The 18,154-nt window shown below is 44.1% G+C and overlaps 1 protein-coding gene across 4 annotated transcripts in view; it reads left to right on the top strand.

The window, feature by feature from the left end:
• Positions 1–18,154, top strand: part of SOX6 (SRY-box transcription factor 6) — a 789,572-nt gene that overhangs the window by 650,145 nt on the left and 121,273 nt on the right. For all 4 annotated transcript variants that reach the window (XM_078681028.1, XM_078681029.1, XM_078681026.1 and 1 more), the window contains one exon: positions 7,475–7,624. In XM_078681028.1, coding sequence (XP_078537154.1) covers positions 7,475–7,624 — 150 coding nt within the window. The remainder of the gene's footprint in view (positions 1–7,474; positions 7,625–18,154) is intronic.

The raw sequence follows: 18,154 nt of genomic DNA, 5'->3' as shown, positions 1-18,154 counted from the left end.
GCATGTTCCAATACTTGTAGTTCAGGCCATTTGGAATACTTATCAATGACTACTACCACGTACTTCTGAGTACCCTCCTTGTCCAGGACTGGACCCATTATGTCCACCGACAACATTTCCCACGGGCCATCTGGAATCGGAAATCTCCCCAAAGGCGGTCTCAGCATGCTCTGCGACTTGTCTGACTTTGCACACGACTCACATGAGCGCACATGCCGTTCTACTTGCGCATCGATAGCTGGCCACCAGTACGCTTGTCTGGCTAGGGCTTTCGTTTTTGTAATCCCTTGGTGCCCTTCGTGTAGCAAGGACATCAGATGCTCTAAAATGTTCTGGGGCGGGACCACCTTGTCACCTCGGAGTAGGAACACTGGATTTTCTGCCAATGACAGCTCCTCTTTGACTTCCCAGTATCTCTTCAATTCCTCCTTCAAGTGTCTTTTTTCTGGCCATCCATGGACGACGTATCCTTTCACGGCCTCTAGGTCTGTGTCTTCCTTGTAGGCCTTTTCCCAGTCTTGGGCGCTTATCACTTCCTCCGTGTTCTGGATGGTGGCCACCACGTAGCCTTCCCAATCTTGCCTCTCTTCGCTCCTTGCCTCGTCCATGGCTGCCGCCCTACTCAGGAAGTCAGCAACTTTGTTCTGTGGCCCCGGAATGTGTTCAACCTCATAGACGAAGTCCAATAGCCGAAGGGTCATCTTGGCGATTCTGGGTGTCGCATGATCATGTCCGCTAGATGTCAGGACACGAACTAAGGGTTTGTGGTCGGTTTTCACTAGGAACTTGGCTCTCCACAAGTATTGTCTGAATTTCTCCACCGCCCAGACCACTGCCAGCATTTCTTTCTCCACCACGCTGAACTTCTCTTCGTTGGGGGCCAACGAGCGGGAGGCGAAACTGATGGTGGACATCTCTCCTGATTCCGCCCTCTGCATTAGCACCGCCCCTAGGCCGCGGTCACTGGCGTCCGTGGTGAGAATGGACTCTGCGCTTGGGTCGAATCCTTTGAGGGGAATGGCCATGCCCATTTCTTGCTTGAGTGCATCGAATTCCATTTGCTCTTCTTTTCCCCACTGGAATCTATTTCTTTCCTTGAGCAGTTGTCGAATGAAGTGTGTTTTCGTTGCAAAATGTGGAATGAATTTGCTGTAATACTCGGCCATTCCTAGGAATGACCGAACATCTTCCTTCTTTCCCGGAGTGGGCGCTTCCATAATGGCTCTCATGTTTGTCTTCTTGGGGGTTATCCCTTGTCCACTCACTTCATGGCCAAGGTACGTGACAGATTGGACCCCCAAGTTGCATTTGGTCCATTCAGCGGTCAGCCCGTTGTCTTGCAGTCTCTGTAACACTTTGTGGAGTTTCACGTTGTGATCTTGCTTCGACTTCCCCATTACCAGAATGTCATCCTGGAAGAAAAGGACATCTTTCAGGTCTTTCAAGAGTTTGTGCATGATCTTCTGGAAAACAGCCGCGGCTGAAGCTAGGCCGAAGGGCATCCTCACAAACTCGTAGCACCCGAATGGTGTGATAAATGATGTGAGGTGGCTGCACGACGGATGAAGCTTCACTTGATGGTAGGCCGACGACAGGTCCACCGTGGAGAACCATGTGACACCTTTAGTCTTTGCCAACATTTCATTGATGCGCGGTAGGGGGAATTTGTCTATGACAATGTTCTTGTTTAATTCTCTTAGATCTACGCAGAGACGTACCTTGCCGTTGGGCTTTTGGGCTACGACCAGGGGAGATAGCCACTCCGCACTCTCAATCGCCCTGATGACACCTTCTTTCTCCAGCCTGTCCAGTTCTGTTTGCACTGCCTCTCTACTGCGGAACGGGATGTTCCTCACTTTGTGCACCACCGGCACTGCTCCCTCTTTCAGCTTGATGAGGTGTGTGTATTTGCCCAGTTCACCAATCTGCCCGTTGAAGACTTTGGGATACGTCGTCTGCCACAACTGCACATCTTCCTTGACCTCCATGTCCATGAGTAGGATTTTCTCAATACCTCCCGGGTTGAGCTGAATCCCCAATGCTCCTTGGTCTTTCCAACTCAGCACGGACGGGCCTCTCTCTGCGACATACAGCTTGCACTGCGCGTGACGGCCTCTAAATTCAAACATGAGTGGACAGTATCCCAACATGGGAATCTTTTGTCCGGTGTATGTAACCGGCCTCACATCCATGGGTAGAAGGGTTTCTTTGATTCTTGACGCAAAGTTGTCTTCCCACACTCGTCTTTGAACAATGGATATGGGCGCACCACTGTCTGCGATCATCTCCAGGGGTATCCCCCCTATGTGCATGTCGAGCCGGGGTCTATCTGAGTTGGAGCCATCCATTTCTAGTATTTGGACATCAATGTACAGGAATTCCTCTTCTCCCACCGTGTCCTCCTGTTCGCTGGAATCCTCTCGCTGATCTTGGTCCACCAAGCGCACCACGGCGTTTTTGGGTTTCCTGCGACACACCTTCTCGTAGTGTCCAAAGATGTTGCAGTAGGAGCATTTGGCCCTGAAGGCGGGGCACACTTTGTCGTTTCCTAGATGGGCATTGCTACCACACCTGTAACACTGGGTTTTTCCTGCATTGTGTGACCTGCTGTCCGCCTGTGGCCTGGCGGTGAAATCAGCTCTATTTCCTCCTTGGTTCCTCTGTGTCTCGTTCTGCTTCCACCGGTCATTTCTATTTGGCGCCATTACTTTGCATACAGCTTGCGACTCCTGGGCGTCTCTCTTCGCTGCCTGAGCACACCTTCTCGACAGCTCGGCCTTCTTGACCATCGCCCAGATTTCCTTGAGCGGAGCGTCGCCGTTCACCCACAACTTCTCCTGTATGTGAGAGCTGGAAGTATGCATGATAATCTGGTCCCTGATGAGTTCATCATGCAGTCCCCCAAATTTGCACGTGAGGGCTAACTTCCGCAATGCTACGACGTACTCGTCTACAGACTCGCCGCTTTTTTGCTTCCTCTGAAAGAAGTTGAATCTGTCAATGGCGACACACACCACAGGTCTGTAATGTGCATCGAGGTCCTCGATGGCATGATCAAACACCTCAGGGTCCCCTGCGCCTCTCTCACCTTTCACAATGGTGTCATATATCCTGAGCCCTTCTGGGCCTAAGTTATGAAGCAAAATTTTCTTTTTCCTTTTGCTCGTAAATGGGGTGTCACCCTCCTCCTCTAGTGCCTCCAGATAGTTAAGAAAGTACCTCTTCCAGTCTTCCCATTTTCTTTCCGGTTCTCCACTTTTTGTTAGGAATGGAACCAGTTGGGTGAGAGACGTGCTCTGGTTGGCCATGGCTGGGGCGTTCCTCCTGGCCTTAGCTACAGTGACTGTCTGTCTGGCCGGACTTCCTGGGGCGTCTTGTCCCCCTCCGTCGTCCTCCTTGTTCTCTTCCTCGCTGTCCTCCCCTAGTCTACTCTTAGTGGGGCTAGATGTTGCCTGCGAGCCGCCTTCTGTCCCTGGACGCGATGAGCCTGCTGTTTCCGCCAGCGTGCGCCGTTCTGCTTGGGTGCCTGGACACTAAAAAGGGCCCACTGTGGTATGCTGTGCCTGGTACCTTAATGTCTCCCCGTGGGTGTCCTCCGATGCCCTGTCGTGCTCTCTGTCTTTTCTGGGCGTGGTCCCACTGGGCAGTGTCTGTTTCTGGGCCCTGGTAGCAGATTAGGGCTCCACTCTGGCTTGAGGGTATGCTGGTTTCCCTTCGCGCCAATTTGCTGCTTTGCCTCGGCTCCTCTGCCGTGCTCCGGTGTTGTTTCGATGTCTCACGCTAGATGCGTGCGCTCGCGAGGGTGTCGCGTGTGCGTTCGGGTTTTAAATCCCCCAACTCGTCGCCATTGTAATAATGAATGATACACACGACTTATGTGTTTGATAGGTATCTTTATTCCGGAGCGCCGGGGCTTGGCTGTTGTTCACGGTCGGCGCCAAGCAAACAATATGGCCGCCTTCCGCTTCCTGTCTCACAACATCCTGTTCCGGCATCGAACAACTAGAACGCTACCACAAATATCCCCTGAAATGCTAAATGTAAACCTTTGGGAAATGTATTGCTCCACTTACATCTTCCCATTCTTCACATTCTACCTCTTATAGCTGACATTTTCACAGGCAGTATAATCGCCTCTGTACTGTTTATTAACCTACTAAAAACCTTTCTATAGAAATGCTCAAAACATATTTGGCTAAATTTACAAATATATAAAGTGATGTTCATTCAACTGTTTAGAGTAAATTTATTTAAGTGTGAGGACAAAATCAAATGAATTTGTAAGAACAGGTTCTGCCACTGCAATGAAATGTCCACAACAGCACATTTAGAGACAGGGGTGGGTTCATAGGCATTTTTAATGGAGGCCTTACTGTTATTTGTGTGTATTCACAGGTACTTGTAGGTTTGTGTAAATGTACTTCTGTTCCATGAGGAGTCATTGTATTTCCAGGCTGGGTGGTAGGAGGGTGCACTCCCAAATTTCTTAGGGTTGTTAGGAATGGTTATTTTTCTGTAGATACAATATTTTATCAACGGAGAAACCAAAAAATGAAGATTAATTGTCCAAATACTAATTATCATCACATCACTTGATGCAGAGATATCCACTTGATGGAAATTTCATAGGCATTCATTTTCCAAATGTGAAGACACACAAGCTGGAAATATCCTTCAAAAAGGGGTCATTCTAAAAAAATAAAAATGTTGTCATGTTATGCCTTCCTTTTTGGTGAATGTCCTTTTTTTATAAACTACCTTATTTTTCCGTTTCCCATGCAGGCATTGGAAGAAATTGGAGGATAAAACAGTATTATTTCACTAAGCAATTGGAATTGACTAAAACATGCATTTCTATTTTTTAGACAGCTATAAAATGCCAACCACATGAACTCGTTTCAAAGATGTCAGGGTGTCGCGTGGCGCTTAGATTTTACCCCATTTGAAAAGTCAAAGATACTGAAAAGCTATATATTTTTTCAGGAATTTGACCAAAGCCAATGATGATGATGATAATGATGGTTCTAGATTTGTTCTGCGAGAGTGATCATTTTCTGCCAGAAGCATGATGGGTAGTTTATTTTAGCAGAATCAGTGTGGGGAATTACTTCTATCCAGAGTCAGTATTGGCCATTATTACTAGCCAGATCTGATGGATGATAAATGCCAAATAATTTTATGGATGACTGGTGATAAAGAAAGTCCCTTTGGTTACTTTACCTAAATGATTGAAGAATTATATCCAAAGATAAATGAATACTATTCATTTAACATGTAATATCCACTGTTAAAGAAAAATACACCAATCTCTCTTTGTGACTTAGGCCTTACGAATGCCATTGTCTAGCCACTGAGTCACTGAATATACATTATTGTGTAACTTTAATTTCTTTCGAGGGTTGTTATAGTAGCAAATGTCTTCCAAAGAAAGCAGCAATTATGACATAAGCACAGCTGGCTCGGTAAATTGTTCTTTTTTAAACTTTTATTTAATTATATGTGCCAAGAGGTCTGTTTCTGATTTCGGAACGTTTTATTTGTCCAATTCAAAGATAGTTCTGCTGGAAATTATGTACAGCCCACGTACTTTCCAATAATGGTACAAATTGTGTTAAGAGTTAGGCAGGTGAAAAGGATTAACGTCAACTCTACTTACTGGAAAGGGGGGTGTTGTAATTGGTTTAACTAAACAGTGTATTTCTTTTCTGTTTTTTTGGGAACAATGAAATATATTCCATTTCTGTTTGCAACAGAAATCGAACGAGCGGCCTTCTCTGTCTCTGTCTCTGTCTGTTACTATCTTTCTAAAAATTGCCTTCTGTTTTCATTTGAAAACACTCATTAAATCCCCTTCCATATGCTGGCAATATATGCAATGCATACATGTCCAGGTATTCATTAAACACTCTCTGTGCTCCCTGTTTTTCAGTTCTGTTTCAGTAGGATCTTTTCCCACTACATTTTTTGTTTAGAGGTTGATGTTTCTTTTGGTGGTAGGTTAATCGGGGTTAAAGCACATTATACGTTTTTTATTTTCTGTAAGTCAAGGTCAAAAGAGAGCTGTCGGTCAAATAATGCAACTATGTTTTACTATTCTGCTGGTATATCAGTCAATTATGTTTTGATATGGTATCAAATTGCGTAGTATGGGTGAAATTACATATTAAGAGAACATCCATTCCACAGACTGATGAAAAAGATGGGTCTTGTAGAAAATATGGGTGATGACGAGAGGAGGACAAGGCTCGGTGGGAAGAGCTTGGACGTCTTTCACCTGGGTGAACCTGAGGGTTGTAACCAAAGGATGACTTGCAGCTTGTGCTGATGGAGTAGAAGGTTTAGTGTTCTCTTGAAATGTGATAGAATTATTGATCCCCCTATGGAACAATGTGATACAAATACATGGCCAGTATCTCTCAGAGAAAATACAAAAAATGGATATTTGAATGGAGCAAATATGTGTAACTCGTTTCCATATACATGAGAATCATTTCTCATCTCAATGTGGCAATATCTCACCACTAAAGGGACAAGTTGGTGTGTGGAGCATCCAGAACCCCTATGAAATATTTAATCTCAAGTTGATTTAGAAGTCTCATCCCTGGATGTGCAGGAGAAGGGATGCGTAACATTTTACCCACTATCTGCAGGAGCTGCAGGGAATTGTATTTCAATGAATCTAGCCTACTAAAAGACAGTGGTTCATTTGTAAAAAAAAAAAAAAGGACTTCCTGAGCTTTCGTCAGGAGGCAGCTTGCACCATCCCATTGCTCCTAAAACAAATAACTTCAAACTATGAGAGTGGGGAGAGGATGTGATGTAATGACCAGAGCTGCCGACTTCGGAGCTAGGGAACCAAGTTTGAGTCTCGGCGTGAGCCCAACATCCCGTGATTCTGGGAAAATCACTTAATCTCCCTGTAAATGAATGTGTCCTTAACTGGTGCTCATGAAAAGCAGCGGTGTTGATGAGCAAGTACTGGTGCTGAGCACCGGAAACCACAGGTTCAAATTAAGCACCACTGAGAGATGCCTTGGGTGCTTCAAGAACAGCTGCCCAAATGTGCGCATATGCTTTCCAAGTGTTCCACTTACTATTCAATCTGGTAATGCATATTTCTGGAACGTTTATGCCTGTGCAAAATTCAGTCAACAATTCTTTAATTTTAGAAACAGCTTTCTGGTTGGATGTTTTCAGATTTTGAGATCATGTTTGATATATAATTGAGGGGTTTCAGTCAGGGAACAGAATCTTTCTACTAGCAAATCCATGACATGTTTCTTCAGTTGTGGGGAAGGTGGTGGGTCTTGCTTCATTTACTGTGCACCAGACACTCACAGCAGGCATCGTTAATTTTTGCTACTACAAGAGCTAAAATACCCTTTAAACAATCATCTAAAATGATTCACTTGTGACTGTTGTGGTTTTCCTACTTTCCAATGTTGGATTTTCTTCATATCCCTCTAATTAACAGCAGTTCTATGCAGCGCAATTGGCCAGCATGCAGATGTCACCTGGATCAAAGATGCCATCAACGCCACAACCCCAAAACTCAACAGGGGCTCCCTCACCCACTGGAATAAAAACTGAAAAGCGAGGGAACAGTCCGGGGACACAAGTCAAGGTATTTAACATTTTATCCTGCTCATGCACTTCTCCGTACTGCTACTAGGCTTTACAGAGAGGGTTGACAGACCCTCCACTAGAGGCATAGTTCTAAAACATGTTAAATGCGTGTCATCAATTGTGAGATATATATTTAACATAGGGATGGACAGAATATTCCGTTCCGCACGTGGAATTGGCAGAATTTTGTTGGCTCTGCGTTACTCTTGTAACTTGGAGTTCCAGTTGAATTCTGTTAATTGCCGTGTGGCGCAATTTTCTCTCATATGCGGCTCCAGAATGGTAAGTTGTCAAGCACAAGTAAGATTTGGCATCCTCTAGTGTGATTTCCGGTCGCTACCAGGACATCTAGCAAGATTTTTCCAACGCGGGCGGCCACGACCGTTCACGGTCAGTACCCGATGCTCGAATTGAAAATATACTCAAGTGGCAGCAAAATCAACTTGAGTAGATGTGCCATTTTCGCACCATATGATGCCATGATTTTTCAGCTACCGTCACTAAATCACAGCGCAAGCAGTGCAACATGCCTATTTCCACCTGCTGGGATGAACGCTGTGAAATCTTAGAGGTTTTGATGTCAAATTCAGCGAGCTCTGCCCAGTGCTCATTTCAAGGATAAACATTGACGTTCATACTTCTTATAAATGATATTGAAAGGAGAGGAAATAAATTAATATTACAGATTTAAACCTGTATATAAAATTGCACCTACTTCTTAGGGCTCTCGCCCTGCGCAGCAGTGCTTGCGCAGGGGCGAGAGCCCCTTTGTCCGGGGTTTCAAAACGGACCCTGGAATCGCACACGCTCGTGCGTGTGCTTTTCCTTTTGGGTTCCGTGATTGGGCTTTGCGTGCGTGTTTTTTTAAACAGAGCACGCAATAGGCCAAACGCATTGCTCCGCCCATAGCCTATTGGTGTATGTTACGCGCACCAAAGCCCATGTGGTTTCAATTATCGTGCCCAGACACGGGCGCGATAATTGAAAACACATATGGCTCGCTGTGGCGTGTGCACTACTCGCTGCCGTGTTTTTTTTTCTTCAACGTCGATGTGTTTCCTCCAGTTCACAGAGCACCACTGCCTTCGAACAGGGAGATAGTTGGTATCGGGCACCGTGGCAGCACCAGGCCTCGCTGTCTGCCCTCTCTGTTGCCCAAGTCCGGGAGTTGCTTCGCCACTTCTCCAAACAACATATTTTCTCCATCAATAATAATTTAAGTATGTCAAACCGCCAACTCTTATTTTCTTTAAATGATGTTTTTTTATTATCTCTTCCTCCGCATCGCTGCCTCGCTCTGCCTCTGTGTTGCTCACCCGTCCCCCTCCACAGAGCGCGTCTCGCAGCCCTTATTGTCACCTCGGCTTGCACTCACCCCTCCTTTTTCCCTTTCAGCCACTTTCGACCGCTTGGTGTTCTCAGTGAGTCTCGCGGCCAATGCTTGTTACTTACAGCTAAAAACCCCGTGTTGCGCTGTACTATCTGGAGCAGGGCTTTAAAATAGGATTTTCTGATCTGCCCCCCCACCCCTAAGCAGTGCCTACTTTCCTGCCTTCCCCCACCAGAAGCCGGCCAGAGTTTTAGCACTGATGCGGAACCAGAGCATTCATTACCTCCTGCCTTCATACCAAGTGGCAGTCAAACTGAAAGCAAATTATTCCTGTCACCATTTCTGTTCCTCTGCGTTTTTACTCTTTTTAAAGAAAATGTGTGAAACGCATCTCTCAGTGACTTGTCATAGGAGAGTCGGGCTTCCTTATCGCTGGAATGTCTGATTACTGAATACCACTTTCCTGTGACGAGCCAACAGCGCGCTCAGGCCATCCAGGGCAAAGTTTCAGCTTAACCAACATATTTGTGTTAAAATGTTGCGTATCGCACAACTCTACACGGTTGAGAACTTTGTTTCAGCTTTTGCTCGGCTGTTTGTCTCGAAACAGGCAACTGTAGCATGCTGAGCTTTAAGGTTAGATTGTGTTTTTGTCCATTTTATCTATCTATCTATCTATCTATCTATCTATCTATCTATCTATCTATCTATCTATCTATCTATCTATCTATCTATCTATCTATCTATCTATCTATCTATCTATCTATTCTCTCATATTTCCATGTACTCTGTCTTCCTTTCACACATCAATTCATCCTCTCATTTCCTTTCACCCACCCATTTATCTAATCTCACCCACCCATCCTTTCACCCACACATCCATCTCTCACCCACACATCTACCCATCCTCTCACCCATTTATCTAACCACCCTCTCACCCACTCCATATCACCGTCCTCTCATCCATTTATCCATCCTTGCACCCACTTATTCAACCAACCTCTCACTCATTAATTATTCTATCCACCCAACCATCCATCTTTCACCCACCCACAAATGCATCCTTCTAGCCACCCATTCATCTTTCACCAACTCAGTGTTCATCCTTTCACCCACTCATACACCCACCCTCTCACAAATGTATCCATGATTTCATGCACCCACTCATCCATATATCCTTTTAGCAACCCATTCTTTCACCAGCTCATCCATCCATCCCTTTCCCCTTTTCTACTACTAGCCCATCTTTTTTCTTCTTTATTGCATTAATGTTGCCTGTTTATCTGCCAAGTTGCAGACATATACACATAGAGCCCCACCTCACTCTAGCTGCTAAAGTGGGGGGTTCACAATTTCAATGTAATAGATCTATTATCTGTGGCTGGGAAGCTAGGGCGTGGCCTTTGGGGATGCTGCCCACCGGTTATTCGCGGCTGTCTCTCTAGTCTCATTGTAACCCTGCCCTCCTTTCACCAGAGGCTCTCTGTTTCTAACCCGGTCACTTATTTCATCTCAGCCTTTCAGTCTATCCTTGTGGCACTCCCCACCACCACTCCAGGCTGTCTCTGTGCTCTCCTGGTCACCCTGTCCTTTCCTTCACTAGAGTCTCTGCTTCCTACCGGTCTCCTCCATTCACTTCACCCTTCAGTCTCTCCTAATTGCCCTCCCCATGGGCTGTCTCTCCCTCTCCGAGTCACTCTTTTCCTCCTTTCACCAGAAGCTCTCAGCGTCTTTGTGGACTACTCCTGCCACTGTCTTCTAGTGGCACTGCCATCCTGTACTACATGGGCTATCTCTCCCCTCATCATTCTGTCCCTCCTTTTCGGCAGAGGCTGCCCTTTTCTCAACCCGTCACTCATTTCATCTCATTCTTTCAGTCTCTCATGGTGAGGATGGGGATGGAAGAACGACTTGAGGGGTCACCAAGGAGGAATAAAGTGATAACATTTGTGAACCTACATCATTCCAATGCAGAGAAACAAGGTGACTGGCCGCCTTCACCAGCTGGCATCTCATCGTGCCAGTGCAACAAGGCAGGGTGACTGGCTGCCTTCAGCAAATGGCATCTCATCGTGCCAGTGCAGAGAAGCAGAGTGACTAGCTGCCTTCAGCAGCTGGTGCAGGGTGGCTGGCTGCTCACACACACACAACCACACACACACATACACACACACAACCACACACACACAACCACAACCATACACAACCACACACATACAACCACACACACTACCACACACATAACCACACACACACACAACCACAAACACAACACACACAACCACACACACACACAACCACACACACAACCACACACACAACCACACACACAACCACACACACAACCACAAACACAACCACACACACAACCACAAACACAACCACAAACACAACACACATAACCACAACCACACACACAACTACACACACAACCACACACACAACCTTGCACACAATTACACACACAACTACACACACAACTGCACACACAAACACACACAACCACATACAGACAACCACACAACCACACACACAACCACATAACTACACACACACAACCACAAACACAAGACACACAACCACACACAACCACACACACACAACCACATGCACAACCACACACACAACCTCACACACAACCACAAACACAACACACACAACCACACACAACCACACAACCACACGCACACACAACCACACAACCACAAACAAAACACACACAACCACACACACAACACCCACAACCTTGCACACAACCACACACACAAACACACACAACCACACACCCAACCACACATACACACAACCACACCCAACCACACATACACACAACCACACCCAACCACACACACAACCACCCAACCACAACTATACATACAACCACACACACACACACATACACTCAACCACACACACACAACCACATCCAACCACACACACAACCACGAGCACACACAACCACACACACAACCACACACAACCACACATACAACCACAACTCACACACCCACAACAACACACACAACCACACACACAACAACACACACAACCACACACACACACACAACCACACACACAACCACACACAACCACACTCACAACCACATGCACAACCACAACCAACCACAACTACACACACAACCACACACACAGCCACACACACAGCCACACACACACAACCACACCCAACCACAAACAACCACAAACACAACCTCACACACACAACCACACACACAACCACACACACAACCACAACCACACACACAACCATACACACACAACCACACACAATCATACACCCACACACTACCACACACACAAGCACACACACAATCACACACACACATACATACACAAACAACCACACACACACAACCACACACACAACCACACACGCACAACCACACTCACAACCACACACACCCAACCATACAACCACACACACAACCACGAACACAACACACACAATCACAACCACACACACAGAACCACAACCACACACACAACCACAACCAGACACACAACCACACACACTACCACAACCACACACACAACCATACACACAACCACACACACAACCACACAAAACCACAAGCAACACACAACCACACACACAACCACACACACAACCACACACAAAACCACACATACAACCACACACACACACACAACCACACACACACACAACAACCACACACACATCCACAACCACACATACAACCACACACACACAACCACACACACACTACCACACACACAACCACACCATCAGTGCACACTTTCACCAGGCACAGACATCATCAGTCATCAGTGCACACTTTCACCGCGCACAAACACCACCAGACATCAGTGCACGCTTTCATGGGCACAGACACCACCAGCTATCAGTGCACGCTTCCACCAGGTACACACCACCAGACGTCAGTGCACGCTTTCACCAGGCACACACACACCACCAGCTGCTAGTGCTGCTTTCACCAGGCACACACACACACCACCAGTCATCAGTGCACTCTTTCACCAGGCACACACCACCAGCCATCAGTGCACGCTTTCACCAGGCACACACACTACCAGCCATCAGTGCACGCTTCCACCAGTCACACACACCACCAGCCGGCAGTGCACACTTCCACCAGGCACACACACCACCATCCGTCAGTGCACAATTTCTACAGGCACACACACCACCAGCCATCAGTGCACACATCAATTGTTAACGCAGCCACAATTAACTATTGTAGCAATCACCGAATGGCGCACTTCACTTTTAAACTCATTCATCTAAAGCGCAGCATGCCACCATTGCTACAAAAATAAATACACATTTTTTTGACCTACAATTTATAGACTTTTGTTGCAATTGGTGTTGCAATATTTAGCAATGCCAATAGCTCAAACTTAATTAATGCGAGACCCATTGCATTGCAAATGCTTGTTCAAAATTATGATAACTCAAATAATAAATCTTTGGTCGGTTACCATCAAAATTGCATGTGATAAACAATAATGATCACTTCTGGCAATGATGTTGCCAACAATTGGAATACCTTTTACAAAATAAATCATGGATTCTGATTGCCACTCTTGAGGGCAATTTATTAATCTGAAAATTAAGGGATCATTCTAGGAGTCTATTTTTTTTTCATATCATGGAAGAATGTGTGCTTGTTCCGTACCTCCAGAGTATGCAATATATGTAAATTGCGGTTAAACTCTGATTTCACATTTCTTCAAATTCTTTTTAATTTTTTTTTATCTGCTTTTCTGTCTCCTATTGTCTTTGTTATGCATCCTTCTTATTAAAGGCAGAGATATTTTAAGTCCGGAAAGCTAGCTTAATAAAAATATAATCTGTGTCATAATTAAAAATATGTGTGCTATAACCTTTTTGATTTCATGCTATGTACTGATTTCTTTCAAAGTTCTGTATGTTTTGAATTAAATCAACATTGAATTACTGGAATAAGATTATCCATTATCGCTATGCTGCCATAAAACAGCAATTTTATTTATATTTGTATATATCTTTGTAGGTGTACAGATTTATAAAACACGCTACATTTCTGTTCTATGACGCTTCTCCCGTCAAATTAAACAAAACCTCTGCACATTTGAACACTCCCCTGCTATACAGGTTAACATGCAGTTAATTAATTTAAGTATCAAACTGACACAGGCTTCGATTACGTCAGGGGTATCCAAGGTATGTCCCGAATGGCTAAATCCATTCTAGATTTTCTGAATATCAACACAAGATAAACTAACATATAGAAGAGCCACATATAACTATTTTATCTAATTAGCCCTTCTCCTGAAAATCTGTAATGGGTCTGGCCCTCTTGGACTTATGCCTGAATGAAAATGAGACAAGATCCATGTCAGCAACAGCGACCCATGTATATAAAGTACATGAGGTAGGCTCATACTACTACTGCCAATGATTATGTGAAAAGAGTAAAGTGGGTTGACCTCACGCGTGTGTGTGTGTGTGCGTGTTGAATTCTGAATTAAGTGATTTAAATTCAGTTAATGGGGAAATTAGTTAACGTGAATATTTTGGATTAGCATAAAGTTATGTTGACCAAAGCTTTAAACTTGTTCTTTCCAATTTTTTCCTCTTGGGTAGAGCAGGTATAGATATTGTGGGTTAGGAAACAGCATCAATGATTCTGTGATAAAATGCAGATATATTTTATTAAGAGGCATGGGCGATTATTAATTTACCAAACTACTGCATCCTTTGCTTATTAGGCCAGCTATATTCAATATATTTGCTCAGCGCTTCTTATTTCTTTGTTTCTTATTTCTGTATTCTTTAAGAACAATATATGTTATATAATCGGGTTATATGGAGGGTTTATTTGCTATCAGAGTTATGACTCTGTTAGAAAACCGCAGTAAAAATATGCAAATATAAATTATTCGTCTTGGGAGTTAAAGTTATCTACAATGCATATCCTGTGCTACCGGACCTTGCAAGGCTTGCACACGGTAGAACTCCACTTCACAAATGACCGGTAAAATAAGGGTTACTGTTAAGAAAAAGAACTAGATTAATCTCAATATTTCAAACTTCATTGTACAGAGGACGCAGAAATTACCGCTAACGAAAACTTGTATCCTTAAACCTCAAATGTCAAAGCATATCCATTAATTGCACGTGTCCGCCTTAATCTGGAAATAAAGTGGGACTGCAGTCAGCCTTTCTAGGACTGTTTAGTGGGGCAGAAAATGTCAAGCGTCGACAGGAACACTTGTGTTCACTGTTTGCTTCCTGTCTGTGGTTTGACCCCACGTTGCTGGCTCGCGAGAGTACTATGCAAATGAAGCTTTTTTTCTCTCACTTTGCTGATCATTTTCACATATGACGACAACTAAGTTAATCACGAAGCTCCTACTACTTAAAAGTATTTTGAACGGCAGTTCCGACGTTATTTTAGGAGAACAACTACTGCTGTAGAAAATTCCCAGGTGAAAAATAAACAGGCGCGAGCACTTCGTTTTGTGCTTTGCATATTGCACATTTCTGTAGAGTGTCCACTTTGAAGGGTGTAGCTTGCTAGACCTTGGTAGTCAGATCTAAGAAATGCAATGTACGTGTTGCCACCCATTCCATCTCAAACAATGCCTTGCTTGCTACCAGCAACAGTTCAGGCCGGCATTCCCCGCAATCTCCTAAATATGCACCACAATTGTTTCCAAATGGCTTACAAATAAATGTGTGCATCAGTCAATAGCTCCGAAGCACGGCATATTTACAAATGTTGCTCATAGATTGCATAGTGTTAAATCAATTTGCGAGAAACGTATTGTAGCCTTCCACAAAGAAAACATGGTTATGCTTACAACAGACAACCATCTGCTAGCCCACATTTCATTGTATTCGAGATCTGCCAAAAATGTGAATTAAGAGATTGTCTATCATGTACACATAAAACGAACACAGATTTTTAAAGTACTAATAATGTTTGTATGCACACATGCCAGCCCAGTGTTTAGCATTAGAAAGGCTGTTAAATGTGACTCAGTCATTGGGCTTGCAGATTCTGAAATGATTGCTCACATTAGGAATCGAAAAGAAAAAGCACAATGTTTAATCACTGTTGCCATAGTTTAGTGGTACCAAACATAAGGGATTCAGTGTATTAAGTACATGGTATTCAATACTTTTAATGCGCAAAAACAATTGAGCCAAATGGTTCTGTGTCGCGCCAAACCATCACTAGATGAATACTATTTTCCCTGCTCAGATTCAAATATCTGATTTAACCAAAGCCAGCAGGAGCCCAGCTCAGTAAGCCAAATGCCTTCTGTTGATGGAATGACCACATGCAAATCCCAGGAGTTTCCCTGTGTACCTTACTTGGGATGTAGGATGAGACCGCCAAACAGACAGCATCTTTTACATCATGATATTAGCGCTCCCACTGTGCTCTTCAGAAAGAGTTACTGGCCAGCTGGATTGTCTTTCTGCCTTCACATAGCCGTTCATTCAAATCTATTTTCTATTGGACTCCCTTTGCCCGAGTAGTGATTCTTTTTTCAGGGAAATGTTTCCTAGCAGGAACCAAACATTTCCATTGTTCATATGAAACAAGATGCCATTGGTATAGTGACCCACAAAAACCCAGCCTTAGGTAAGTTGTCTCCACATAGATCCCAAAATGGCCCAGCTACATAACCAGTGAATAATACTTACTTTTTACCCCGTGCACATTGACCTTGATATGTGAACTCTAAGTGGCCAGACTTCCATAAGCTTATTGAAGAATTGCAGGGACTAGGTGGCACCAATATATAAAACACAACCCCTCCAAGGACTCACAAAACCACAAATGAACAAGGTTGGTATCTTTCAGAATTCCACAATGTATTCCTTGAAATAGCCCTTGTAAGATATACATTTATTAGTGGGGATGTGTTGGTGTGCACTACAAGTAATAAAGTCACTATCTTTCTACGTCCAGTCAAAGGTTTCAGTATTTTAAACATGGGTTGAGCTCCTGGTAAATGTGGTAAAGAGCCAGCAGGCTTCACTTAGAGAAAGTATGTAAAGCATTTAGTATGATCAAAACAGAAAAAAGTTGAAAACATAAGATGAAAATCCCACTCCAATGTATTAAAACATAGAGAAAAAAGCAAAATGACACCAGAACAACAAAAATCCAATGAGGGAAACCAGTGATAGTAAATTTTAAAGATTTAAATGAAAATAGCATTGAGAAGGTGCAAAGCACTAGTGACAGTCTAAGGTTGCAGTAGCCCATGACCAAATCGTAATTTGAGGTGGACTGCAATGGATCTGGGTCAGATACAACAAGTGTATTGGCCTCTCTAGTCCCTCAAAGTAGGGAAGTTAGATAAAGCCCTTATGTCCTACTCTGAAAAGTGATGTTTCTGAGGAAAAACTCCACATAGGGCAAACCTGAAATTCAATCTAACTTCGTGGTACTATTGGTTAGATATTTTTAGGGGTCAGTCTCCTTGAATTTCTGATGCTCTGGAACAAAGCTTTAAAAAGATCCCACACTTCCTTTGGTGCCCCATCAATGAAAAGGGTACACTTTTAATGCTCCCAGGACCTCACAGGGGAGCACTTAGAGTCTTTCAGGGTTTCAGGCAGAGGCCAGGAGCAAAGTCCAGTCAGACCCAGTCACCACTGGTCGGCTACGGTTCTTCACATGAACGCACTCTTCAGTTTTTATGCTTTTTGAGCCCGCCAAAGCATTACCCTCATAATACTTGAAGTTCTTTCTGTCCTTCAATTTCAAGTGGATTGAGGTCCAACCTCGTAAGGTACTTATCTCAGGTCACAGCTATTAATTGCAGTTGGTGCAATTTGCCTGGTCACATTCATCAAATCCATCAGTGTTCTGATGGGGTACCCTGAGGTGGCACATTTATGCCTGGAACTAGCTAGTGGGTGGGGATGACTTCTGAGCATTCCTTAAACAATGGGATAAAAGTTCCTGGGAATTAAACCTAAATATGTTTTACGTTACCTTAATGCAAAGAAGCCCAAAATGCCACTTGCCAGGGCATCTTCAAGATTGAAAATATCTTTTGATACACTAAACGTGGGCCCTGAGGGCTGGGGATGTGTATAGGAGTTTCATAGAAAATCACTAAAATTTTTCCCACATCTAATACTAAAATTTAGTTTAAAGCTGCCACTGTATACACAACAAACTCAAA

This window comes from Lissotriton helveticus, chromosome 3_1 (genome assembly GCF_964261635.1).
Source record: "Lissotriton helveticus chromosome 3_1, aLisHel1.1, whole genome shotgun sequence".
Lineage (NCBI taxonomy): Eukaryota > Metazoa > Chordata > Amphibia > Caudata > Salamandridae > Lissotriton > Lissotriton helveticus.
Note: the sequence above shows the minus strand (reverse complement) of the source record. Positions and strands in the feature narration are given on the sequence as shown.